Source organism: Capra hircus, chromosome 21 (assembly GCF_001704415.2).
Source record: "Capra hircus breed San Clemente chromosome 21, ASM170441v1, whole genome shotgun sequence".
Taxonomy (NCBI): domain Eukaryota; kingdom Metazoa; phylum Chordata; class Mammalia; order Artiodactyla; family Bovidae; genus Capra; species Capra hircus.
Window position 1 is genome coordinate 16333531 of NC_030828.1, and position 26839 is coordinate 16360369.

At 43.4% G+C, this 26839-nt stretch overlaps 1 protein-coding gene across 1 annotated transcript in view; it reads left to right on the forward strand.

Annotated features, from left to right (window-relative positions):
- Positions 1-26839, forward strand: part of AGBL1 (ATP/GTP binding protein like 1) — an 843984-nt gene that overhangs the window by 37615 nt on the left and 779530 nt on the right. Inside the window, exon 4 of the mRNA XM_018066611.1 lies at positions 22597-22634. Coding sequence (XP_017922100.1) covers positions 22597-22634 — 38 coding nt within the window. The remainder of the gene's footprint in view (positions 1-22596; positions 22635-26839) is intronic.

The following is a 26839-nucleotide window of genomic DNA, read 5'->3' on the forward strand; positions in this document are numbered from 1 at the left end:
TGTCCTGACACTGGGTCTTGATTTCCCCATCTTTTAAATTTCTTCCTTTTACTCCTATGTACATCCTGTGAGAAAAATTCATTTTGTTCCTAACCTGCTCTGGGATTGGCTTCTAAGTACAAACCAGAAGTACATCTGTACTTTCTCAGCAAACTCATCGTTTGGCTGGGTCGCTTCATAATTAGGTTTTTCAAAAGCCGCTCTCCTCATATATCAATGATTCTACTTCCTTAATCATCCTCCTTAGTTCTCCATGAGCCTACTCATTTGTCAAACTGTCTGGGTCTACAGCGCTTCGGCATTTACAGAAAAAGGAGTGACACCCGCAAACCGGGTGCGATGTCTACTTGGCTGTGGTCTTGGGATCTTTCTCCCACGTTTTCCCCCTTCTGCTCCCCATTGGCCCTGCCAGATGATAGCATTGTTTCCCGTATCCAGAAGAGAAGATCTGTCCATTTAGTGAGCTTTTGGATTTCTGCAAAAATGCTTTTAGAAGCAGAGCACTCTGGAGATCGAGGCTTCCTGTTTATGTCCTTTTGTACTGGGAGATCTGACTTCCTAAAGCGCTAACCAGCTTTATAGCTAATTAACCTCTGATAACCTTGGTGATAACCCAAGAGACAGGACGAATTATCGTATGAGTTCCTAATCTCATATTGGGTAGATAGTACAAAGGGAGTATGTTGGCAAGATGTGGGCAAAGAACAGGCAATCCTCAGTTTCATCAGGAGTATCACAGCCTGAAAAGTCACTCTATGGCAATTTAATCCTGTCTGTCCAAATAGACATGAAAGGAACAAGCTAGCAAGGTCTCAGGCAAGATACATATTTCTCTTATTTGTCACTGGGGTTTTTTCTGCAGAACCTGATATGGATATACTGTCTTTGATGTGTTCTCTTCCACTAGGAGACATCGTTTTACGATGGGAATGAATATGTTTTTTATGAGAGTCACTAAGCATGAAGTGTTGAAAGGATTCGCTTCTTCAGCTGATCTACGAAGGTCTTTAAGTATCTCTGATGGATTCATTCTTTCTTCACACAGTTACTGGGAGTTTACTGTAGACTGAATACCGTGTAGGCACCTGGAATGGGATGGTGAGTCGGAATAGATAGGCCTCTGTCCTGATGGGTTTTATAAAGTAATAGGGAAAGACAAATGTTAACCATTATAGCACAAAAATACTTGTAAAATTCCTGAAGTGATAATTGATCATTGGAGGGTACCTCAGTGAAAGGCATATGGGGATAGGATGTTCTGGAGTTCTGATTGGTTGAATTTGCTTGTGGTCATCCTGGAACTAATGAGACACACACCTACAGACACACCCTTCCCTGTGAGTACTCTGAAGGTGAGGTCATGTGGCATTGTCTATTTCTTTGTTTCAGAGGATTTGATAGTTTTTATTTGCACTTCATACCTAGTTAGTATCACTTAGTTCATCAGATTCATCAGACAAAATGTCTCCAAACATAATTCCATCACAAAAACGATACCTAGAAAAAAATTTTACGTATTGACCTGGAAATCATCTGGCTTGCTGGGATCACATGTTCTTCAGATTAAAGTGAAATTCAGCTCCAAATCTGGTGGGAAATCCAGTAGCATTTTACTCCCAGCATTCACCTGTAAATGCTCACCTCGCAAGATTTACTGGAGATTTAGGGCATAACGTGGTTGTGATGGGAATGAAACCACACAGCAGCACAACAGAAAAAACCTGAATTTTGGATGTTCCAGATTTTAAAAGTCCCTCAAGCATTTCCTTCCTTAGGGGATTTTTGCCCCTTTTTTTCTTGAGCTCAGCTCTGTCATTTTTTCACATTTCTAAGTTTATCCTAGCAAAACCCTAGGGGTATCTTTCAACAGCTATCTTCTTTTGTTGAGGGCAATAGGATGTACTGAAAAGAATATAAAAGGATCCCATTATCAAATAAATTTGGGGAGCTCCAGTTGAAATACAATAGGAGCTTTTTAACTCTGGGATTTATCAGAGTCTTTAATTCACTAATATATGTTGTAAATTGCTAAGAGAGATTTTTGAAAGTCTTTCACAGGATATATTTTTATTATTTCTCAGAAACTGCATCGTTTTTGATAATTTAGGCTCCACGTAGTACAAGATCTATGACTTATAATGATTTGAGCAACAAGAAATGTGATGTTTCCTTGTGGCTGGAAGTACAGATATTGGATGGTTGGTTCTGTGGGTCAGTGATGACGCCAGGGGCTCAGGCTTTTTCCCCTCTTGGCTTTTGCCATCGTCAGAGTTGACTCTGTATTCAGACTAGCAGCAGAATGGCTGCTGCAGGCATGCTCAGTGCGCCCAGTTGCTCAGTCCTGTCTGATTCTCTGGGACCCCTTGAACTGTAACCCATCAGGCTCCTCTGCCCATGGGAATTTTCAGGCAAGAATGCTGAGTGGGTTGCCATTTCCTTCTCCAGGCTGCAGCAGGTACAGGCTTTATGTCTATAGTGGCAGTATCCTTAAGAAAAGGAGTGGCCATTTCTTCCTAGGGCTTTTTCTTCGAGAGAATCGACTTGTTTCAAAATCTACCTGTAGACTCTCTCCCACAGGTCTTTGTCTGGATTGGTTCTTAGCCTTATTCCTAAACTAATTCATAGCAAGGAGGATGGCTGAGCCTCCCTTAAGCATCTGGCTTCGCATGGGATAGGTAGATACCCGCACACAACTGAGGTTCTTTTTTGAAGGTATTAGGTGGGAATAAGTGCGATCAAGCCACTAATAATGTCCATTAAAGAAACACATTGCTATGGACTGAATTTTGTCCCCCCTAAAAGTCATAATTGAAGGCCTAACCCTCCTTTTGACTGATTAGATTTGAGGATAAGGTCTTTATGAGTAATTAAGGTTAAATGAGCATCGTGGACTCAATGGACGTGAATTTGACGGAGGAGCCTGTCTTGCTGCAAAGAGTTGGACATGACTTCATGACTGAACAACATCTGAGGTCATACGGGTAGAGCTCTAATGTGGTAAGGCTGGTGGGTTTATAAGAAAAGGGAGAGAGAGAGAAAGTACAAGCACCAAGGAGGTGAGGACATTGCAAGAAGGTGGCTGTCTGCAAGCCAGGGAGGGCGCTGTCACCAGAAACCAACCCTGTCAGACCTGCATTTGGGACTCCCAGTCCCTGTAACTGGAAGAAAATATTTTTTTGCTGTTAAGCCACTCAGTCTGTGGCGTTTTGTTAATGGCAGCCTGCACTGACCGATATACACCTCAGTGTGACAAGAGCCTAAAATAGTTCAGAAATTTCTAGAAAAATGGTGGGATACTCCTCCTCTATGCCAACTGCATTCCTCCCTAGCGATTGCTGCTAAAAATGATTTGCAATATACTTTTCTAGTCTTTTTTGAGGTTGACCAGTTGTACATATATCTTCATGGGCTATAAACACACATATCCTTGTACACACATACATTTTTGCTGTTGACTTTATTTTTTAACATTGACAGTTCACTTACAGTTATGCAAATTTATTTATTCATTTATTTTCATTCTCAACAAAATATATAGCCCAATGTCATTCCTCATGAGGGTTGCATAGATAATTCTGTGCAGATGAATCATAATTTCTTCAACTATTTCAGTATGGAAGGATGCTGTATGAAGTGGGTCCCACATGTATCTGAACATGGAATATCTCCTGAGATTTGTGTTCAGCACATTTGTGGATCTGCTGCTCTAGAATTACAGGTTCTCTCTCTTTCTTGTCCTAAAAGAAGACGATGTCTTGAGGCTTTTATGATGTTTAACCACGGAAGAATGTAGTTGGCTGATGGTACTCAAAGGACTTGATGGCACAGGGCACTAATGAATGACTGCATGTTGGATAGTCTTCTTTTTTGGCCCCTGTGCTTCTAAAAATGCTAACTTCTCATTCTTTAGGGCATCAGACACTTTGTTCTCTCATGCATGACATTGTACTTAGAAATTGTGACATGACTCAACCACTGACTTATTCCATCTTGGATGAACTCTTCCTCAGGTCATGTAGCTTCAAGAGAGTAAATATGACTAATAAATTTACAGGCAGGATTTTGGCAACATATATAAGGTTCTGGCCTCCTTAGAAAAGTTTAAACAATTGGTCTAATGTTTATGAGGAAAATCATTTCTTGTTATGTAGGTTATTTGAGTCTAATTTTAATGGTCAAAAGACACTCTATAAATATAGGAAACCCACCCTAGTAAAGTCATTTAGTCTTTAAGCCCATTTAATCCTACCAATGGGATTGTTAAAATAAACATGGGTGATTCTAACATGCCTGGGAGTTTACACAACCGCCCTGTTTGCAAGAGCCAAGATATTATTGTGTTTATCATAGACAAAAGATGACCTTCACTTGGGGATTGGATTGAGTTCCAACAGAAAGATTATTCTGTAAACCTAATCCCCAAATGAATGTGGGTAATTGTTAAACATATATCTCAGTTTGTTGACTCAGTTGTTGGAAGGTCTAGATGCAGTGTTTTGGAAGATTTGTCTAACAACGTAATTTTTCATTTCTTCCTTTATACAGGCTCATCTTGGCTTGGATCTATTTTAGGTGACAGCACATTTAAGTAGAGGAAACGAGAAAGAACTAGAGTCATTAAATTGATGGATCAGAAACTTAAATTTTTTTAATGAACTTTCTCTCTTGATTTCAAAGGAATTATAAGAAAAAAATCTTTCCCCAATCCACTTAATCTTTAGTACCTCAGTTTTGTCATCTGTGATGTTTTTCTAGACAAGGGTGACTTACAGTTCACCCAGATTTCAGACTGTGGTGGCTAAGAGAGTTCCCATGTTTCATTATTTAAAAGTATTTCTTTTACAGCACTTTTTTGTTTCATTATATTATCTTTTTAGAGTAGTAGCCACCATTTTTTAACTTTAAAAGTGTTTTAAAATATTTTTCTTTTTAAAAAAAATTTGTTTATTTATTTAATTTTTGGCTCCTAGACAGGTACTTGAACCCTGGGCCCCCAGAGTAAAAGTCTGATGCTCGTCCAGCTGGTCTACCCAAGCAACCACCGGTTGGTTTCCATCACAATATTGCTTCAAAGAATCATGGATTCTTTAAATTAGAAAAAAAAATCATATTCTTATTCAAACTCCCATGCAAATACTTTAAAAACATTTTTTAACTGGAAGATAATTGCTTTACACTGTTATGTTGGTTTCTGTCATGCAGCGATTCAAATTAGCCTTAACTATATATATCCCCTCCTTCTTGAGCCTCCCTCCCACCACCACCCCATCCTACCCCTCTAGGTCGTCACAGAGTGCCAGTCTGGGTTCCTTGATTTACATAGCAGCTTCCCACTAGCTATCTATTTTACACATGGTGGTGCATACACTTTCATATCTTTAAAGCATGTGACGTCTAATGCTGGTTTAAGAAGTATAATTACAATACTACAAATAATCAAAAGCATGTTAAAAAAGTATAGTTTCAATTATATAGCATATGTGAATACTTGTATGTGATATTGTGTTCATCCATCCATCCATCCATGCATCTATCCTATCTGCAAAGATGTGTTCAGCATAGATAGGAATGATTCAGTAAATCTAAAGGCAAAAAAAAAAAAAAAAAAGGCTGTGCAAACAGAAGAACTTCACCTTGCAATCTAAGCAAGCCATTAACCTCTTCATGGCACTTCTGGATTGAGATTGAAGGGCGAGAGTCATAGAACATGAGGGGTCTGGGAAGAGAGCCAGTGTCTCTGTAAGGGAGATGAAAGAAGCAGGTGGACTCTGCTGGTAGCTCTGGCAGCTCTGCTCTAGGCTTGCTGACCCGCCGCGAGGAATCCCTGTGCTGTCCGCCACTGGTGGTGACGCTGAGCAGTGTGCCCTGTGCCGCATTCCCTTATGCTCTCAGTGCACTTCTTGCCCCCCGCCTTCCTCCCACCACGGCAATTCACTCCTGGTGATCTTTTCGTTTGTTTGTTTAATGGATTAGTTTATTTTGGGCTGTGCTGGTCTTTGTTGCTGTGCACTGGGCTAGTGGGGGCTGCTCTAGTTGCAGTGGGCTTTGTATGGCGATGGCTTTTCTTGTGGAGAAGGGTGTGCAGGCTTCATCAGTTGCAGTGCATGGGCTCAGCAGTTGTGGTGCATGGACTTTCTAGTTGCCCCAACTAGCATGTGGGATCTTCTTGGAATGGGGATTGAACCCATGTCCCCTGCACTGGCACGTGGATTCTTAACCACTGGACCACCAGGAAAGTCCACTCCTGGTAATCTTTAAAAAAAAAAAAACAAAAGCCCTTTTTTTGGGTGACAGTTTCTTTGTGGTTTCTGGAGCTAATGGGAGGTTAGTTCAGTTCAGTTCAGTTGCTCAGTCGTGTCTGACTCTGCGACCACGTGGACTGTAGCACTCCAGGCCTCCCTGTCCATCACCAACTCCTGGAGTTCACTCAAACTCATGTCCATTGAGTTAGTAAAGCCATCCAACCATCTCATCCTCTATCATCCCCTTCTCCTCCTGCCTTCAATCTTTCCTAGCATCAGGGTCTTTTCAAATGAGTCAGTTCTTTGCATCAGGTGGCCAAAGTATTGGCATTTCAGCTTCATCAGTCTTTCCAATGAATATTCAGGACTGATTTCCTTTAGGATAGACTGGTTGGCTCTCCTTGCAGTTCAAGGGACTCTTAACTGGATAATTGTACTCAAATCTCGTATTAACCTATAGTGGAAAAGAATCTGAAAAATAATATATGTATATATAAAACTGACTATATATATGTAACTGAATATGCATATATATATATAAAACTGAATCACTTTGCTGTACACCTAAAGCATTGTAAATCAGCTATATTTCAATTTTTGAAATTTACCATTTTAGCTGTCCTTAAGTGTGCAATTCAGTGATGTTAATTACATTTTCACTGTTAGGCAACAGTCACCACTATTGCATTATTTTAAGCAAAAGTTTTCATTTGTTTCATTTAAACATTTGAAAACTTTTAAACAAGTAAAAACTCTTGTCATAAACTGACATTTTCATTACTTTAAGCAAAAACTCTGTGATGATTAAGTAATAACTCCCCATTCCCCTTCCCCTCAGCCCCTGGTACTTCTAATCTGCTTGTATTCCTATGCATTTCCCTATTCTAGCTATCTTGTATCAGTGGGAAGAGTCTTACCATATTGGTCTTTTGTAAATGACAACCTTTGGAAGCACTGGTCGTGTTGGTTGCATTAGTGATGGGAGCTTTAAGCCTTGGTACCAAGTGTGTCGCTCTGTTACATCTAAACAAATAGGTCAAGTAAGGATCAGGCCTGTCTTTTCTTTGCTGTTCAGCAAGAGTAAGATCAGATACATTTCTGTTCATTCATCAAATCAGCAAATATCCACCAGGTGCCTGTTCTGTGGTTTGCATAGCTTTTTGTGCTTCCAGATAGTCAAGATAGGATGGTCTCATACACGCATTTGTCTTAGAAGATTTCAACTAAATACAGCAATTATTCTACTACAGTAATACAGAAAACATTCTGTAACACTTTATTTTGCATATATATGCATAATTATATGCTGTTCTCATTATGTATTTATATATACATACGTACAAATTTATATGCCTACACACATATATTTATATGTATATTTTATATACACATGCATATTATACATTTATTATACATACATTTATGTATAGGGTCACAGTCACTCATCCATATATATTATACTTTATGAATAATTTAAGGAAACTCAAACATTACTGTCACACTGAGTTCTAACTCAAGAGTCAAAGAGACCCCCCTGTTTATGAGAGCTTATTAGAATCCACACTCTGCTCCTCCCTCCCCTGAGTTAACCTTTCCTATCCTGGTCGTGGGGATTCTCAAAAATTTTTATCTGAACCCTAGGTCCTGATGCCATTGCCCGTGGATTTGGAAGTACTTCCAAACCAGTTCCCCTTTGCAGAGTTGCTGCTTGGGACCAGCCCGGCAGGGTCCTCCCAGCCTGGACTGTGGTGCTGTGCTCCTGGTTCCCCGGCTCAGGCCATAGACCCTCCTCGGTCACATCCCCTCAGTTCAGTTCAGTTGCTCAGTCATGTCCAACTCTTTGTGACCCCATGGACTGCAGCACGCCAGGCCTCCCTGTCCATCACCAACTCCCAGAGTCCACCCAACCCTTGTCCATTGAGTCGGTGATGCCATCCAACCATCTCATCTTCTGTCATCCCCTTCTCCTCCTGGCTTCAATCTTTCCCAGCATCAGGGTCTTTTCCAATGAGTCAGTTCTTCGCATCAGGTGGCCAAAGTATTGGAGTTTCAGCTTCAACATCAGTCCTTTCAATGAACACCCAGGACTGATCTCCTTTAGGATGGACTGGTTGGATCTCCTTGCAGTCTAAGGGATTCTCAAGAGTCTTCTCCAACACCACAGTTCAAAAGCATCAATTCTTTGGCGCTCAGCTTTTCTTTATAGCCCAACTCTCACATCCATACGTGACCACATCCCCTACTGATGTTCTAACAAACCTGTCTGAGATTAGGGTTTTAGTTTCTCTTGTAAAAATTTCCCATGACAGATGATGGTTCCCACAAGGTGTCTTTGACAGCATCTGGATAGTGTTGGGGAGGTGCTTTTTCTTTTTCTTTCTCCAGAACGAAATGGACAAGTTCCACGCTGGGCACAGGATCTGGTTAGACCTTTGCACTGTATGTCCATGGTTTTTCTTTTCTTTCACCGTGTAGGAGTTATCTCAGTTTCCATTTCTTTTTTCTCCTCTCTTTCTGAAAATAGTGATGAGAAAGATCCACTTGTCATCTGTTTTCCTTGGTAACTGGCCGTATGTGTGTGTGTGTGTGTTTGTGAGCTTTTACCCATCATGCTCTTCCTTCTCCAGCCAGGCAGGAGGCTGGGATGGTACCAGATGGTGTTCTGGACGTCTGTGTTCTGCAGGCAACATGTTCTGTCTCTTGTAAAGGTCCTCCTGCTTTATCCACCTGTTATTTTAAATAATTCTTTTTTCCCCATCACTTTCTGTTTCTGTTGCCACAACCCTGCATCCCATGGCCAGCTCTTGAGAGAATCTAACATTAAGTTCTAGGGCTGCCTACTTTTTTCTTTCTGAAAGCTATCTGATTTACAGATGGTTTGGTCTTGTATATAGAAAGTCATAATGAATCCATTAAAAAAAAAACTATCAAAACAAATAAACAGATTCTGCAATGTGGCCACAATAAAAGGTCAGTATTCAAAAATATTGATTAATATTCAAAGATCAATATTCAAAAATATCATCCTTGTTCATTGCTAGTTTACTGAAATACAGTATTTCTGACCCCAGGGCTGCCGGTGTTGCTAGGTGTCTGGGGTAAGTGCCAGATGTTGGGGTCACGCAGACTCGAGGCCAAGTTCCTGCTCTGGTGCTTTCTAATGTTACTTCAGGTGGGTTAATTGACTGTGAATAGTCCCTTCATCTGTTAAGTGGGAATTGTTATGAGATATACGTCAGGGCTTCCCTGGTGGCTCAGTAGTAAAGAATCCGCCTGCGATGCAGGAGCCGCTGGAGACATGGGTTTGATCCCTGGGTCAGGAAGATCCCCTGGGGGAGGAAATAGCAACTCATTCCAGTACTCTTGCCTGGAGAATCCCATGGACAGATGAGCCTGGAGGGCTGCAGTCCATGGAGTCGCAAAGAGTCGGAAACGACTGAGGCGATTGAGGACACACCCATGCGTGAGAAATAAGTTAATGTTACTTTTCCTAGTCGTGGCCAAGAAATTCTGTTAGCTCCAAATTCAAAACATATCCGTGTTCTTCCTGAGAAGATCCCTCTAGCTCAGTGGTCCCCAGGCTTTTTGGCACCAGCGACTGGTTTCATGGAAGATAATTTTTCCATGGATCAGGGCAGGGATGGTTTTGGGATGATTCAAGTGCATTCCATTTGTTGTGCATTTCATTTCTAATCTAATGCCACTGCTCATCTGATAGGAGGTACCAGTCTGTGGCCCACAGCTTGGGGACCCCTGCCGTAGTTATACCCTGAACATTTTAAAGGGGACCACCAACCTAGATAGCATATTCGAAAGCAGAGACATTACTTTGCCAACAAAGGTCCGTCTAGTCAAGGCTATGGTTTTTCCAGTTGTCATATATGGATGTGAGAGTTGGACTGTGAAGAAAGCTGAGCGCTGAAGAATTGATGCTTTTGAACTGTGGTGTTGGAGAAGACTCTTGAGAGTCCCTTGGAGTCTTTAGTCCATCCTAAAGGAGATCAGTCCTGGGTGTTCTTTGGAAGGACTGATGCTGAAGCTGAGACTCCAATACTTTGACCACCTCATGAGAAGAGTTGACTCATTGGAAAAAACTCTGATGCTGGGAGGGATCAGGGGCAGAAGGAGAAGGGGACGACAGAGGATGAGATGGCTGGATGGCATCACTGACTCGATGGAGGTGAGTCTGAGTGAACTCCGGGAGTTGGTGATGGACAGGGAGGCCTGGGATGCTGCGATTCATGGGGTCTCAAAGAGTCGGACACGACTGAGTGACTGAGATGAGCTGAACTGAACAGTGACTGTGGATACATCAATGCTGGGGCTACAGCAGTAGTTAAGAGACAGCTGACGTTTAGGTAATTTCTTCTTTTTTTTTAAATTTTATATATGTATTTACTCTGTTTTTATTTCATTTATTTATTTATTTTACTTTACAATACTGTATTGGTTTTGCCATACATTGACATGAATCCGCCACGGGTGTATGTGAGTTCCCAATCCTGAATCCCCCTCCCACCTCCCTCCCCATATCATCTCTCTGGGTCATCCCAGTGCACCAGCCCCAAGCATCCTGTATCCTATATCGAATCTAGACTGGCAATTCGTTTCTTACATGATAGTATACATGTTTCAATGCCATTCTCCCAAATCATCCCACCCTCTCCCTCTCCCACAGAGTCCAAAAGTCTGTTCTATACATCTGTGTCTCTTTTGCTGTCTTGCATACAGGGTTATCATTACCATCTTTCTAAATTCCATATATATGTGTTAGTATACTGTATTGGTGTTTTTCTTTCTGGCTTACTTCACTCTGAATAATCAACTCCAGTTTCATCCACCTCATTAGAATGGATTTTAGATATTCTTTAATTTTTTTTTCTTCAAACAATGTTTTCTAGCTTTCCATGTAAAGACCTTGGGTTTCTTTCTTAAATTTATTGCCCAGAATCTAATTCTTTTCGTAGCCATTATCAATGAGATTCCTATTTTAAACTTCATTTTTGAACTGTTTGTTGCTAGTTTACAGAAATGCAATTGATTTTTGAGTATTGATTGCAGAACTTTTTAGTTCTAGTAGTTTTTCCATGGATTAATTTACTTACTATATGTAAGACCCAACCATCTACAGATAGGATAGTTTTACTTCCTCTTTTCCAATTAGCGTCTCCCTCCTCTCTTCCTTCCCTTCCTATTAAATGCTCTGGGTAGAACTTCCAGTACAATGTTGAACAGAGGTGGTAAGAATGACTATCTGAATCTTGTTCCTGATCAGAGAAGGCAAGCACCCAGTCTTGTTTCTCCATGAAGTGTCATGTTAACTGTGGGTTTTAAGAGATCACTTTATCAGAGATAAGAAGGTCCCTTTATCAGATATTAGTAAGCTATCTTCTATTCCTAGCGTGTTGAGCATTTTTATCATGAAAGTGTAATGAATTTTATCAAATGGTCTTCCTGTGTCTATTAAAACGATAATATGATTTTTGTATTTTGTTATTATGATGGATTAATTGGTTGATTTTCAGAGGTTCAACCAACCCTGCATTCCTGCAAGTGGGTCAAGAGAAATCCCATTGTCTATAATACCTGTTAGTGATTGCTGTATTTGGTTTGCTCCACACAGTTCTCTACTGCTTTCTACTCTGGTTGGTTTCTGGTTTCTACTCTGGCTTCCCTAGAGTCCTTTTTTTCTTTTTGAAAATAGAGCAGCCAGAGAAATCTTAAAATACGTTATATCATTGCTCAAAATTCTCTAGTGAATTCCTCACTTAGAATGTAGGTGAAGCCTTTACAGTGCATACCAGGCCCTCTGTTACTCCTTACTCCAGCTCCTACTCTTCTTTCCCCATCCATTTTGGCTTCAGCAGCCCTGTCCAACTTTCTGTTCCTTGAACAGATCAGGCCTATTGTCATTATAGAGGGTCTGGGCATGCTTCCTTCTGACATGCATAGGACAATTTCCATCCTTTCTTTGTTCAGGGGTTGCCTTCTCCATGAAGCCTACACTAGCCAAACTTTAAAATTTTGCAAACTGGCCCTGAGCATCTGATCTCTTTACTCTATTTTTCTTTTTTCTTTTTTTCTCCATGGCACTGATCACAATTGAGAATACTAATTTAATATATTCTTCAAAAATAATTATTGTCTATTAATTATTTCCTTAACCTTATCCCTTTGGAGTATAAGAATCTTTGTTTTATCAGTTTATTTCAGCACACAGTAAGTTCTCAATAAATATTTGTGGACTGAATGGACAGTGTAAATAAAGCTCCTAGACCAGTGCCTGATTTTTGGAAAAGGTTCAGTGAATATTTGATGGTGTTCTGTAATCAAGCACTATTAAATGGTGGGGGTAGAATATGGATCTCGTGGTAAAGAACCCATCTGCCAATGCAGGAGACATAAGAGATGTGGGTTCGATCCCCGGGTCAGGAAGATCCGCTGGAGGGCATGGCAACCCACTCCAGTATTCTCGCCTGGAGAATCCCATGGACAGAGGAGCCTGGCAGGCTGTAAGCCATGAGGTCTCAATGAGTCAGACAGGAGTGAAGCAACTGAGCATACAGTCACACACAGAATAAGGCAAAACAAAATGTTTTCTGTTTTTTGGAGTTTGCAGACTGGAAGGGAAGGCAGACATTAGTAAAATAACCATGAAAGGAGTGAAAAATTATAAACTGAATTGAGAAATTTAAAAGTGGGGAGGGGTGAAGGATGAATATACCAATAGAGGACCTGGACCTCGGCTGCTGCTGCTGCTGCTGCTGCCAAGTCGCTTCAGTCGTGTCCGACTCTGTGCGACCCCATAGACAGCAGCCCACCAGGCTCCCCCATCCCTGGGATTCCGCAGGCAAGAGCACTGGAGTGGGTTGCCATTTCTTCCTCCAATGCATCAAAGTGAAAAGTGAAAGGGAAGTTGCTCAGTTGTGTCCGACTCTTCGCGACCCCATAGACGGCAGCCCACCAGGCTCCTCTGCCCATGGGATTTTCCAGGCGAGAGTACTGGAGTGGGGTGCCATTGCCTTCTCCGAGGCCTAGGCTAGGGGTCCTGAAAGTTTTTCCTGCGGGAGTGACACCTGAAATGGGAGGTGAAGAAGGAGGGGAAGGCCATGGCATTTTAGGCTATGTCATTGGCAAGGATGGAAGACAAGTTACAGGACATGTTTCAAAGCCTGGCAGAAGGTCAGAGGGACAGAATTACAGAGCATGAGAGGCTGCGCTGGGGCTGGGCTGGAGCGGGTGCCAGCTCCCAGGCTTGGTGGGGTCTCCAGGAGCGTGTTTCAGATTTGGGTGTTTTTGCAAGAGTGAAAGTAGTTGTGGGAGTTGCAATGTGAGGGTTTTCTAATCAGATGATCTTGAGAAGATCATTTTAGTTGCAGCCTGAAGACCAGTTTGAAGGGGACCTGGAGTAGATATTTCCTGGGAAATTCCCTGGACACAGAAGCTTGGTGGGCTACAGTTCCTGGGGTTGCAAGGAGTTGGTTGTGATTGAACACACACACACACATGTTAGAGCTGATATGGTCAGATTCATTCAGGGGTTATCACAGTAGGTAGGTGAGAGATATTTGGGTGATTTAAATTTCTTCCATTTACTCATGCACAACTCTATTTTCTGATATATCTAACATGATTCTGCAGTTCATATACATTTATTATACAGAAAATAAAATGTAAATTTCAACCAAGGGCCAATGACTCTAGAAATTACATTTTTCCGTGAAGTACCAGACCCCCATGTGCTTGGACTAGGGTGGAAACAACAGAGGAAGGGGCAAATTAAGAGCATTCTAGAGGTTAAAATGAGGGAGTGTGAGCGCGTGGGGTGACCTGGATGATAAGGGCATACAGACAGAAGGACGGGCGCTCAGTTTCTGGACAGCAGTAGCTCTATTCTGTGGGAAGGGGAAGACCAAGGAGGGTCATGTCTTGGCTAGGAGAATATCAGGGTCCTAGGCAATGACACCCCACTCCAGTACTCTTGCCTGGAAAATCCCATGGACGGAGGAGCCTGGTAGGCTGCAGTCCATGGGGTCGCGAAGAGTCAGGCACCACTGAGCGACTTCCCTTTCACTTTTCACTTTCATGCATTGGAGAAGGAAATGGCAACCCACTACAGTGTCCTTGCCTGGAGAATCCCAGGGACGGGGGAGCCTGGTGGGCTGCCATCTATGGGATCGCACAGAGTCGGACACGACTGAAGCGACTTAGCAGCAGCAGCAGCAGCAGCATCTAAATATCAAAGCTTGCAAGAAGCTTTGGGTGGTGTATAGACTCTAATGTAGCCCCCCAGCCCGTCACCTCTGTCTCCTGGTGTTTATGCATTTGAATAACCCCCTCCCCTTGAGGGCCTTCCCAGGTGATGCTAGTGGTAAGGAATCTGCCTGCCAATGTAGGAGGTGCAAGAGATGTGGGTTGGATCCCTGAATTGGGATGATCCCCTGAAGAAGGAAATGGCAACCCACTCCAGTGTTCTTGACTGGAAAATTCCATGGACAGAGGAGGCTGGCGGGCTACAGCCCATGGGACTGTGGAGAATTAGACAGGACTGAGTGACTGAGCACAGCTCTCCTGAAGAATGGGTAAGATCCAAGGCTTGCTTCTAGACAATAGAGTTTGGCCAAAGTGAGAGTGTGTTCCCCCCATGATTGCACTGTGTTCTGGAAGACTTTATCTTGTTTACATACTGCCTATAAAAATTTCATGATTGATGAAGTTGGTAGACAGGTTTTTTGGCATAGCATCTAGGAGCTGAGGATGGTCTTCAGCTGACTAATAGCAAAGACACCAGGGTCCTTAGCCTCACTGTTGCAAGGAAATGGATTCTGTCCACGATCTGCTGGAGCTAGGAAGCAGACCCTTCTGCAGCTGAGCTTTCAGATGACAAGGATGCATTTCTGGCTGACACCTTGGTTGCAGCCTTGAAAGACCATAAACAGAGGATCTAGTAAGCCACGAAGTTCCTGCCCTGGAAAAACTGTGAGATAGAAAGTGTTGTTTTAAGCTGCTAAGTTTGTGCTAATTTTTCACATAGACATAGATAACTAATATAGATCACGATCATTATATCTAGACCTTTGGAATTACAGAATATTTGACCTCCCTGAAATAGTTTGACTATTTTATTTTTCTCCAAGAGGGAGAAACCCATTTTTTCTCCAGTGGCCTCTCCTGACTAGCATGTGGCAATCCTGCCAGCTCATCATCTGTGAACACATGCAGGGATGAACCCTCACTTCCTTGCTTGGTAGTGGTTCTATTAGAGATAGATACAAGTTCATGGTATGTTCCAGGGACTGTGCTGGATTTTAATTTAATTTTTCCTTGATCTCCTTCTTCACACTACGGTTATCAGTTAGACCCTATTAAATCTACTTCGCTGGTGAGGATGCTGTGAGATTTGGAGTGATCCAGTAAACCCCAGGACACAAGACCACAAAACCAGCAGAAACAAGCTTCAAACCCCAGCCTTCTAACTCCTAATTCAATGACTTAGACCCAGCATTCAAAACCTCTGTGGGTTGGTACCCAATAACTTCTCCATCCTTGTCTCCATGACTACGTTTGAACATCTACATCCACTCAAGCTTCAGCTAAACTGTAAAATGCAGAGCCATGAATTAAGCCCCGGACTCAATGCAAAGAAGCTGTATTGGCTGTGACAGATTAATCGTCTGACCTTGTGCCAGTCACCTTCACTGAGAGATGTTTTAGATTTCTTCTAGCACCTTGCTTTGCAGTGCCCGAGATTAGCTGCCCTGTGGCATGTGGGATCTTAGTTCCCCAACTGGCGATTGAATCCCCACCTCCTGGATTGCGAGGTGGATTCTTAACCACTGGAACACTGGGGAAGGCCCTTCTGGCATGATTTTAAAAGTAGAAAGAGCTGTATGTGATTAGATCTGGAGAGATGAGGACTACTATTTCAATGCTGCCTCTTACTAGCTGCTGGAACTTGGGCAGGTTATTTACTTCTGTGAACCTCCCTGCTGTATGTGTACGATTAGAACTAGTCATTTAACCCTCCAGTATTCCTGGGGAGGTTACACATGATGGGTGTAGGACACTTAGCATAGCACTGGATATTTATGGGGACTCCCCAAATTATGGTGGTAATTATTAAAGACTATTGTAAAAGCTCTTAAAATTTATTTCATTTTGAAGACGTAAATTAAATTGTTGCAATTCTGTGGCTTCTGCTAACTCTTGGCAAGGGAATATATACAAATTTTGCAAAGGCTTAAACTTAGCTTTTTCTGAGGAGGAGAACTGAAGTGACCTGTGACCTCGAGAGGGCTTCCCAAATGGCGCTAGTGGTAAAGAACTGGCCTGCAAATTCATGAGACGTAAGAGATGTGAGTTAGATTCCTGGGTCAGGAAGATCCCCTGGAGAAGGGGATGGCAACCCTCCCCAGTATTATTGCCCGGAAAATCCCATGAACAGAGGAACCTGGTAGGCTGTGGTCCATAGGGTCGCAAAGAGTTGGACATGACTGAAGCAACAGCACACCCGCACACACGTGGCCTCTAGAATCTTAACTGAGTTATCCTCCACATTGTGAAATGGATAGGGTGGAAGCCATCCCGTTTCTCCTTTGCCTGTTGTAGTTCTCTGGGAGCAGGATATTCTGCAAAAATTTATTAAATGACCCATTCAGTGATTACACTCAGGGAGAGTCGGCAGAGGAGGAAATTTTGGCATTTCTAGTTTTAATCCCATGAGGACTGAGTTCAGACCACATGAGATGATGATATGGGTTTAAACAGAATAGTGGCATCTCAAAAATCTTTATAGAACCAGTGAAACTATCAGAACCATGGGCGCTGAATGTCCATGTCCAGCAGGGGGCAGTCTAGAACACCAATTCATTCATTCAATGCTGTGGGCTTGATTTCTAAGCGTGGAAGTAACTCACTTTCACTCATTTCCTTACTTGTTTTAACTTTAGCTGCTTGCATTTTTGCTTTATTTTTTGTTTAACCGTTGGTTGACAAAATAGCTGGGTTTACGTTCTTAGTGTTACACCAGGGGGTCAGGAGAGAAGCAGAGCACAGTGTTCAGACATTTATCCACCAGACAGAGCCAACACACAGAGGCTTTCGGTGACATTCACATGGATGCCTGGATCTCAGCCCCACGTGGGGGACCAAACGCTTTCTGTTTGCTCATTAGTTCATTAGCTGATTCCAGTCATTTGCTCTTGTTTAGATCTCATATGGATCCTATACCTTAACCTGCATCTTTAGAAGCTTACTTTTTTTAGAGGAAATTATTTATATTATCTTCCCAGTAGGCACACGATGTGTATATGGGCCTTGAAATAAGGTTTCCCAGATAACTGCTAAACTTCGCTGCATATCTCTGATATATACTTTATTCCATTTCAATGTATTCATTTTCATTAATGAAGCTAGTTAGTTAACTGCTGAACTGATTTTACAGTTCCTATTGGGCCACAACCTACAGCTTCCCTGGTGGCTCAGATTGTAAAGAATCTGCCTGCAATGTGGCAGAAACCCAGGTTCGATTCCTGGGTCAGGAAGATCCCTTGGAGAAAAGAATGGCTATCCACTCCAGCATTCTTGCCTGGAGAATTCCATTGACAGAGAAGCCTGATGGGCTACAGTCCATGGAACGTCAGAGTCAGATATGATTTAGTGACTAAAAGCAACAAACAATTGGGTCACAACCTACAGTTTGGAAAACATTGTGCCTGGAAAATCTCGCGACTTACAGTTTTAAGCTGAGCCCCCTCTATTTCCTTCTCCTTGACTGTGCGTTATCTGAGTTTCTTAAGGGTTTCCTTCCCCCTAGTTCAGATGCTTCCCTGGAGCAGTTCTCTATTCAGCTCTTGATTGAATTTCTTCACAAATATCCCCTGTTTCTGTGGCTACAACTGGTGTTGCTACTGTAGTGATTCATAAATATACACCCCAACTCTGGCTGTCCTCCAGAATCCTCAAGCTGTGTTTCCAGTAGCGTTTTGAATAGTTCTGTGTAGCTTTGTCCGCATCATCTCGAGCTCAGCAAGTCTCAAATCAAACTCAACATCTTCTCTAAACACCTCAGTTTCCCTCCTTCCAGGGTTCATTGTTCTCCCAATTACCTTGGCTAAAAATTCCAGGCCATCATTGACTCTTCCTTTTCCGATGCCCTTTATCATTGGCCTGTTTATCATCAAATCTTATTCATTCTGTTCCCGGTGAATTTGAGGTTCTTACTTTATAAGAAGTCTGGAGACAAAGTGATAGGTAAAAGTGGATTTATTTAGAGAGAAACATACTCTACAGATAGACTGTGGAGTCTCACAGAAGGTGCGTGAGAGAGGCCTTGAAATATGCTGTGGTTAGCTTTTATGAGCGGGGTAGTTTCATAGGCTGGGCTTCCCTGGGTTGAGAAGATCCTCTGGAGGAGGGCATGGCAACCCACCCCAGTATTCTTGCCTGGAAAATCCCATGGACAGAGGAGCCTGGCGGCCTACAGTCCAAGGGGTTGTGTAAGTCAGACATGACTTAGCGATTTAACGACAACAATAAATTTCACAGGGCAGGGAGGATCATTCTTATTTCACGGGAGGAGTGAGATTTCTAGGAATTGGACCACCGCCCACGTTTCGCCTTTTATGGTTGGCCTCAGAGCTGTCGTGGCACTGGCAGGCGTGTCACTTAGCTAACGAGGCTCAAAGTCTATCGGAAGTCGAATCGCCTGCCACCTTGGATCTAGTTGGTTCTCACCAGCCTCTGCGTGTCTGGTGGCTGTGCCATTCCCTTAAAAGTTGTGCTCTGCCCCCTCTCCTCCTGTTTCAATTCTGTGCTCAAATTCTTCCTCTCGCTTTTCCATCCTTGACACCATACCCTCTTGATCGAAGAAATGGAATGGCTTCTTATCATCTCTGAAATTGTATCTAAACTTATACTGGATTTTGGTCTCAAACCGATGTGCTTTGTTGCTCTAAATGTGCCCTTTGCTGTATCAGAGATTGCTCGCCCAATTAGAAGGACAAAGTATTTGTAAAGAAAGAAATATTTTCTGGTTCCTCAGGAATCAATCTCCCATCTTCGACTAATGCGACACTTACCCTGTGTTTTCTGCTGTATCCGTCCCTGTTTGGATTCATGTTTATTTATTGTGTGGTGGCTCAGATGGTGAAGAATCTGCCTGCAATGCAGGAGACCCGGGTTCAATCGCTGGATCAGGAAGATCCCCTGAAGAAGGAAATGGCAACCACTCCAGTATTTTTGCCTGGAGAATCCCATGGACAGAGGAGTCTGGCAGGCTAGAGTCTGTGGGAGTCGCAAAGAGTTGAACATGACTGAGCAACACTTTCACTTTTCGATGGAGCAGTACCCGATAGGCGATCCCCCAAACAAACATGCCATGCAAATCAGAAATGCAGAGTTGCCCCAAGACCTGGTCATGATCTAAGATTGCTGCTGCTGCTGCTAAGTTGCTTCAGTCGTGTCCGGCCCTGTGCGACCCCATAGACGGCAGCCCACCAGGCTCCCCTGTCCCTGGGATTCTCTGGGCAAGAACACTGGAGTGGGTTGCCATTTCCTTCTCCAATGCATGAAAGTGAAAAGTGAAAGTGAAGTCACTCAGTCATGTCCGACCCTCAGCGACCCCATGGACTGCAGCCTACCAGGCTCCTCTGTCCATAGGATTTTCCAGGCAAGAGTACTGGAGTGGGGTGCCATTGCCTTCTCCAGATCTAAGACTAGGCTAGACTTTTTGCTTGGGACGCCCCCATTGTTTCTTTTCCTGTTTCGACAGTTCCCTTCTTCTCTGCTAACCCTCTTTGATGAACTCAATGTGGCTACTCTTCTTTTGAACCCCCAAATACTGACTTTCATTTTGTCTCAGCCCAAGCCAGGCCTTCTGTACTATGGCTCATAGAGTTTCCACACTGGCTTGGGATCTCAGCAATGCCTGCAAAGTGCCTCTTTTTAGAATCCCTAAGGTTAGGGAACCATTAGCTGAAACTGCCCGCCTTGGCCAGGCACTTGCATGAGTTATCTTGAAATAAGAGGTCCTGATAGTGAACACAGTTCATTATGCCAAAAAGTAACCAGGAGACTTTGGGAGGGGCTGGAAGGAGGGCGGAGATGCCAGTCCACGTGCCCTGCCGACATCCCAGAATCTTTCTAGACAGAATACATCTTGGCTGAGAGATGCACACACCGCCAGGAAGGACCCTGAGGCAGACTGGATATGAGTTAAGTGAGATGATTGGCCAGAGACAGCCTAGAAACTAATCCCATCACCATAAAACCCGAGACAGCAAGCCTCATGGCAGAGCAGTTCCCTGGGTCCCCTACTCTCCACCGGGCGCCCCTTCCCAATAATGCCTTTTGTTTTGTCAGTACATGTGTCTGCTTGGACAGTTCGTTTCCAAATGTTAGATAAGAAGGTGTTCCCCTTCCTGCAACACCACTATGTAGAGTTAAAAAGAGGGTGACTGAGGAAGCTGCAAGTTGATTCAAGGAAACTGTGGTTAGGAAGGAGAAATGACGTAGTCCGTTGGTGAAAACTAGCCTTGCTTTCTTTACAAGTATCTTGAAGCTGGGTGGGTCTCACTGGGCTGGGGTCATCCCAACCATGGATTTGTGCCTTTGAGCATCAGACCACTGCTTTACAGGATTCTCTCATAGGTTATGGGGAGCAATCATGTTACAAGCACCTAATTTCTATTTTAGTTTAGTTTACTTTTGTTCATTGCTTTGTTATTATTATTTTTCACTGTCGGCTCTATTGCTCAGTGTGAAAGTGTTAGTTGCTCGGTCATGTGTGACTCTTTGTGACCACACAGACTGTAGCTTCTGTCCATGAAATTCTCCAGGCAAGAATACTGAAGTGGGTAGCCCTTCCCTTCTCCAGGGGATCTTCCTGACCCAGGGATTGAATCTGGGTCTCCTGCATTGCAGGTAGATTCTTTACCATCTGAGTCACCAGGGAAATAATACATAATATATTGCAAAGAGAATTGTTCTTTATCAACTATGCAGAGACCAGAGCAAAGCAAGTGCAAGATAAGCTCTAAAGACCAATGGATGTGTAGGAAGCAAAGATGGAAAGAGAGATTTCTGGATTTGGGGTGTCAGTTCTGCTCCCATGTCTATGAAATCTTGGAATAGTGATATATTTTCTTTGGCCTGTTCCCCCAGTTCTCAGAAGGGTGCTGGGAACATATCGCTGGGTTTTTTTTTTTGTTGTTGTTCACTTGTTAAGTTGTGTCCGACTCTTTGTGACCCCATGGGCCATAGCATCCTAGGCTCTCCTGTCCTTCACTATCTCCTGGGGTTCGCTCAAACTCATGTCCACTGAGTTGGCGATGCCATCCAACCATCTCACCCTCTGTCATGCCCTTCTCCTCCTGCCCTCAATCTTTCCCAGCATCAGGGGCTTTTTCAGTGAGTTGGCTTTTTGCATCAGGTGGCCAAAGAATTAGAGCTTCAGCTTCAGCATCAGTCCTTCCAATGCTTATCCAGGCTTAATTTCCTTTAGGATTGACTAGTTCGATCTCCTTGCTGTCCAAGGGACTCTCAAGTGCTTTTCCAGCCTCACAATTTGAGAGCATTACTGTTGAGTAGGCTTTAAGGATAAGTTAGTAGGGCTGTGCAGAACACTTTTTTTTTTAAAAGCAAACCCTCTCTCCCTCCCAGAATCACATCACAGAGTCCCCAGTGCCACAAAGTTTCCCTCTGCCACTTGAGTGGGTCTTCGTGTGACCTTCCCAGGCGCAGGGAGCAGACGGAAGTCACTCAGCCTTGGGCCAAAGGCATTTTCATCCTCTGGGCCTCCTCTTGCTGTTACAAAGGCTGTCAAATTCCTTTATGGAAGAAAACAATGAATTTGGAAGAAAAATGCAATATAGCCATTTTCTACCCCAAGGAACCAGCTTCATTTTCCAATGTGTGGATGTTTTCCAGTGTGTGCCCTGGGTCCTAAGTATTTCAAGAAGTTTGCAGTGAACTGTTGTATTCACCCGGCCTCCAAGGCTCACCCCCTCCCAACTCGTTCCATAGAGTCCCCGGGGTTTCCAGGTATAAATCAAGGGCCTGTGAGAGCTCTGGCTGAAAGGAGCGAAGTGTGAGGAAGGTGGTGTGGGGGAGAGGGAGAGACTCCCAGCAGCAGAAGGGACTCTTGAGACCCATTTGCAAGACAGACGCTTCACTCAGCACGATTTCTACATTCCTGGCCCTTTAATGGCCAGCAGTGGAATCCGTGGAATGCCTGCTACCTGGTTACTAATGGAGCAGCTAGGTGGCAGCAATGAGCAGGCCGGCTGTGGGATCCCTGGGCTGACAGAAAGACCACAGAGCCCTGATCTGACCACTCTTCTTTCTCTTTCCCCAGGACAGCCACTGAAGTTCTGGCAGCGTTGCTGAAATCCAGTAGGTGCCTCTTTTGGAACATGTGCTTTCTTTCCCCTCTGAGTTCAGTGAAAGATGCTTCTGTCTCCACGGCTCATTTTCGACCTGGAAGGCAGTTGAGCCATTCCTGGCTCTTTGGGGCGAGAGGGAGGGCACTATGGCAGTTCCAAGCTCGGGGCTGCAAAGAGAGATGGATGTGGACGTGCCCGTACATAATACTGCCGGCACAAGCCACTCTAATGGGGACACGGTGCCTACCACAGACCCGAGGATCTCTCCAGCTCCTAATGGGACCAGCAGCCTTTAAGAACTGTTGGAATAAACTGCAGTTTCCAGTCGGATTGTCCTATGTATGAAAACTTTATGAGAGCGAGTGGGAAGCCTGACTCTTCCCTTTGATTCACGACTTAGCTTTTGACCGTATTCTTAGGCAGATGGGGTGTTGTGATAGCTTGGCCAGTATAGATACTGATAACAAATTCATATTAAAAAGTTGGCTCCTTTCTCAGTTACTTGAGTGATTGCAAAAGCATAGCTCTGGGGGTCTGAATAATTTGAAATTTTTCTTTCTTTCTTTTTTTTTTTTTTGCCTCGTAGCCCTGGTCTAATTACACTGGGAGTCAGTTTCATGTGAGCGATATGGTAGAAGGCACCATGCGCTTGGGAGGGAAGAAGTCTCAGCTTAATGTTTGTACTCCCCCTCCCCCTTACCTCTTCATCTATTTTAATTTGGTACCTTGGAAACCAACTGCTTCAATTGTGATAGTTGTTTCTCTGTAGGGAGCCCGAGGCCTGTGGGTAATAGGTGAGTTTTAATAAAACCTATAAATAAATAAATAAAAATCACCTCCCCGCCCCCGCCCACCACACATCTGTCTCAGCTCCAAGTGCAGAGAAAGAGTCTTGTCACATAATGCTTCCCTTTATAGACTGAAAAAGGTGTTGAATCTTGGATTCATTTGGTTTATTGGAACTTGATACACTGTTCAGGTCTATCCGCAGGTGCCTGACCTGAAGGGAGAGGGGAGGTGGTCAGAGCAGCTGAGAGAGTGAAGAGTGAGCGGTTAGACAGCCCTCCAGGCGGGAGGGGATGAGAAAGTGTTACCTGCAGGCTATGGGGATATTGCAGAGAAGAAGCCAATTCTATCTCCACATTGGAATATGTTTCTTTGACTTGCTTTTCATTGTTTTTGTTATTATGTTGTTGTTCAGTCACTCAGGCGTGTCCGACTCTTTGTGACCCCAGGGACTGCGGCACGCCAGGCTCCTCTGTCATCTCCTGGAGTTTGCTCAAACTCACGGCCGTTGAGTCAGTGATGTCATCCAATCATCTCATCCTCTGTCGCCCCCTTCTCCTCCTGCCCTAATCTCTCCCAGCATCAGGGTCTTTTCCAGTGAATAGACTCTTCGCGTCGGATGGCCAAAGTACTGCAGCTTCAACCTCAGCATCAGTCCTTCCAATGAAATTCAGGACTGATTTCCTTGAGGATGGACTGGTTCGATCTTCTTACAGTCCAAGGGTCTCTCAAGAGTCTTTTCCAGCACAATTTGAAAGCCTCAGTTTTTCAGCACTCAGCCTTCTTTATGGTCCACCTCTCACATCTGTACATGATTACTGGAAAAATCATAGCTTTGACTATACAAACCTTTGTCGGCAAAGTGATGTCTCTACTTTTTAATATGCTGTCTAGATTTGTCTTAGCTTTTCTTCCAAGGAGCAAGTGTCTCTTGATTTCACGGCTGCAGTCACAGTCAGTCTGCAGTTGATTCTGAAGCCCAAGAAAATAAAATCTGCCGCTGTATCAGTGCAAATACTGACTGATACAAATTTGGAGATTAACTGGGTTTCAACACACTAGTCGAGCTTAGCAAATGGAGTGGGCTGTCCTAGGGGCTCAGTTTTAGGAGTTTCTAATGTCTACTCTCTCTCCAGAGCTCAGCTCAGCCATCAGTCCCTCTGAAAACATTTTCCCTAACTACCAAGACCAGGCTGGATAGATGCCCCTCCTCTAAGGACACATAGGCTCTCTCAGCTCAGCATCGATTGCACGGCATTGAATTTGCTGTTTGCCCGCCTCTCCCAGCTGATCGCAAGCTTTGTATGGCAAGGGTGATCTGCGCTGGATGTTGTTTCACTTGCATCAGCACAACATAAAGGCTAAAATAAATTGTGTGTGTGTGTGTGTGTGTGTGTGTGTGTGTGCACGCTCAGTTGCTCAGTCATGTCGGACTCTTTGCTACCTCATGGACTGTAGCCCACCAGGATCTTCTGTCCAGGCAAGAATACTGGAGTGGGTTGCCATGCTCTCCTCCAGGGGATCTTCCTGACCCATGGATCTTCACAACCCATGTCTCCTCCGTCTCCTCCATTGGCTGGTGAATTCTTTACCACTGAGCCACCTGGGAGGCCCCAAGTATTTGTGTACCAAATGTTGAAATGAGTGAATGAATTCTGATATTTACATGTATAAAAATGGGAATACCATCCTCTACGACCCTGTTTTACTGAATCCAACAACCCATGCATAGAAACAATGATCTTAGTTCTAATGTCTGTTTAACTATAAGGATAGACTGTCAGGGAAGTGATAGCCTGCCCGCTTCTACATATAAAACAGGTTTTTTGTTTTTTGTTTTTTGTTTTTTGCCCCATTAGAAGGATGTGTAGGGCTATTTGCTAATTCTTTTGAGCTGTCCACATACATTTTGTCTGAATTTTACGTCCATCCTATCACAGTTGGATGAGAACTTCTCTAAAGTTCTTGCTGCCATTAATCAACCTTACTGTTTACCAAGGTTTTTCAGCCTTGACACTCTTGGCGTTTTGAATTGGATAATTCTGAGTTCTTGAGGCTTCTCCTGTGTATTTCAGAATGTTTGGCAGCATCCCTGGCCTCAACTCACCAGATGCCAGGAGCACTCCCAGTTGTAATGAACAAAACTGTCTTTACACAATGGTGATATCCCCTAGCATGTCAAAACTGCCTCCCTACGAGAATCGCTGGTGTGTACATGACTATGCAGGAGCTGGTGCTCCTTTAGGAGCATGGTCTCTCCTAAATACCTTTATTGGTATTTCATGGATGTGCTTATTTTGTCTTTCAGGGTTGCTGTTTAGTTGCTCAGGCATGTCCAACTCTTTGTGACCCCGTGGACAGTAGCCCGCCAGGCTCCTCTGTCCATGGGATTTCCCAGGCGAGAATACTGGAGTGGGTTGCCATTCCCTTTGCCAGGGAATCTTCCTGACCCAGGAATCAAACTCTGCATTTTCTGCATTGGCAGGCAGATTCTTTACCACCAGGGAAGGCCTTCCATTATTGATCTTAAATTCCCCAGCGCTGGCATCATTCCTGTGGATTCGAATGATGTAGGAATACGAACGCCAGAAAGTCGTTATGAACATGCCGAAGTTACTTGGGAGGGAGCATGTTCTAGAGCTTTAGAGAATCTCAGCACAAGGAGGGCAGAAAGTTCGACTACAAGAGCCAACTCCCATGTGTGGGTAGAAGGATTCTGAGATCACAGTTGAGCTTAGCAGGAAAGAGGACTGTGTTTTCATCTTTTTTTTTTTTAATTGAAGTATAGTTGGTGTACAATATCATACAGATTATAGGTTACAATGTAGTGATTCACAATTTTTAGAGGTTATATTCCATTTATAATTATTATAAAATATTGGCTATATTCCCTGTGTTGTACAGTATATCCCTGTAGCTTATTTCATACCTAATCGTTTTTACCTCTTCATCCTGTACCCCTGTGTTGCGCCTATCCACTTCCCTCTCCCCACTGTTAAATGCTGGTTTGTTCTATCTGTGAATCTGCTTCTTTGTTGTTATATTCACTGATTCGCTGTATTTTTTGATTCCCCATAAGTGATATCATATAGCATTTGTCTTTCTGTGACTTATTCACTTAGCATAATGCCCCCTAAGTCTATAGATGATGTGGCAAAAAGCAAAATTTCATTCCTTTTTAATGGCTGCATAGTATTCCATCATATGTGCACACCCTACTCATCTTTACCCATTTATCTGTTGACAGAGAATTAGGTTTCTTCCATATCTTAGCAATAACTCATAATGCTGCTAGGAACATTGGGATGTACGTATCTTTTAAAATTCGTTTTGTTTGTTTTTTTCAGATATACACCTAGGAGTTGAATTGGTAGGTCATATGGCAGTTCTATTTTTAGTTTCTGAGAAACCTCCATACTGCTTTCCACT